Source organism: Hylobates moloch, unplaced genomic scaffold (genome assembly GCF_009828535.3).
Source record: "Hylobates moloch isolate HMO894 unplaced genomic scaffold, HMol_V3 SCAFFOLD_17140, whole genome shotgun sequence".
In the NCBI taxonomy this organism is placed as follows: Eukaryota; Metazoa; Chordata; class Mammalia; order Primates; family Hylobatidae; genus Hylobates; species Hylobates moloch.
The window spans coordinates 1-1,106 of record NW_026669415.1 but is presented as its reverse complement, the minus strand read 5'-3'; the positions used below and the strand labels follow the sequence as shown (position 1 = coordinate 1,106).

The window sequence follows — 1,106 nt, the reverse complement described above, 5'->3', positions numbered from 1 at the left end:
CAGGTGCTGGGAGCCCATATTGTGAGGTTTTGGGCCAAACACAGGTGGGGTCTAGCCCTCAGGGTCCTCAAGCCCATTCAGTGCTTTAAACTGGTTTCATCCTTGTGCAATACACAGCTTGCCGGTCCCTCCTCAGCCACCTGTGAATCTGGGGCTGGCTCAAAAGTTGAGGTGGCCACGTTCCTTAGAAGGCCACCAATGGCAAGTCTGAGAAAGCAGGTGCTGACCAAAGCATCTGTTCACATGCCAGAGAGTCTTCAGGCCTCCTCACCTGCATGTAAGCAGTTCCAGAGGGCCCCGCGAGGGATCCCATCTTGGAATGGTCATGGGCATTTGAAGTCTCCTCCAGCTGGACGGGAGGGCAGGTGGCCATCTAAGCCCCTCACATACAGCCTCACAGGCAGCACCCAGCAGAGCAGGAGCTTATAAGCCCAATCTTCAAGGGCTGGAGAGACCAGGGAGGCAGTGCCACAACCCAGAGTCCCCTTGGCAACCTGTGTGATGGCAAACCTCCAAGCCACAAGTGAGGATGTGCGTGGTTTCGAGGCTCCAGGGACCAGCAAAAGCTCTCTACTCCCTAGAATGTCTGTCTTCCAAGATCCAAGAAAGCTGCGTCTTATGGAGGAGGAGGTTAGTGAATTTGAGCCTGGAATGGCCACGACATCAGAGACCCAGCCTCAAGTTTCTGCCACTGTTGTGCTCCTTCCAGATGGGCAAGCATCTGTTCTGCCCCATGCTTCAGAGAATTTGGCTTCTCAAGTGCCCCAGGGCCATCTCCAGAGCATGCCTACTGGGAACATGTGGGCTTCCCAGGAGCTACGTGACCTCACGGCAGCCAGAAGGAGCAACCTGGGGCACAAGGGGCCCAGGAACCCAAACTGTCAAGGCTCATGCAAGAGCCAAAGGCCGATGTTTCCCCCTACTCACAAGAGGGAGAACTCTAGGAAGCCCAACTTAGAAAAACATGAAGAAATGTTTCAAGAATTGAGGACTCCTCAACTTACCCCAGGCAGGAAAACAGAAGACACCCATCAGGATGAAGGCATCCAGCTACTGCCATCAAAGAAACAGCCTCCTTCAGTAAGCCACTTTGGAGAAAACATCAA

General features: G+C 53.9%; 1 protein-coding gene across 1 annotated transcript; it reads left to right on the top strand.

Annotated features, from left to right (window-relative positions):
• Window positions 1-13: 13 nt before the first annotated feature.
• On the top strand, window positions 14-1,101 carry LOC116465980 (putative spermatogenesis-associated protein 31C2; the record flags this gene model as incomplete). Its single annotated transcript, XM_032148861.2, has 1 exon — window positions 14-1,101. A coding segment is annotated over exon 1 (600 nt), but the record flags the coding sequence as incomplete, so codon positions are not given.
• Window positions 1,102-1,106: the final 5 nt, after the last annotated feature.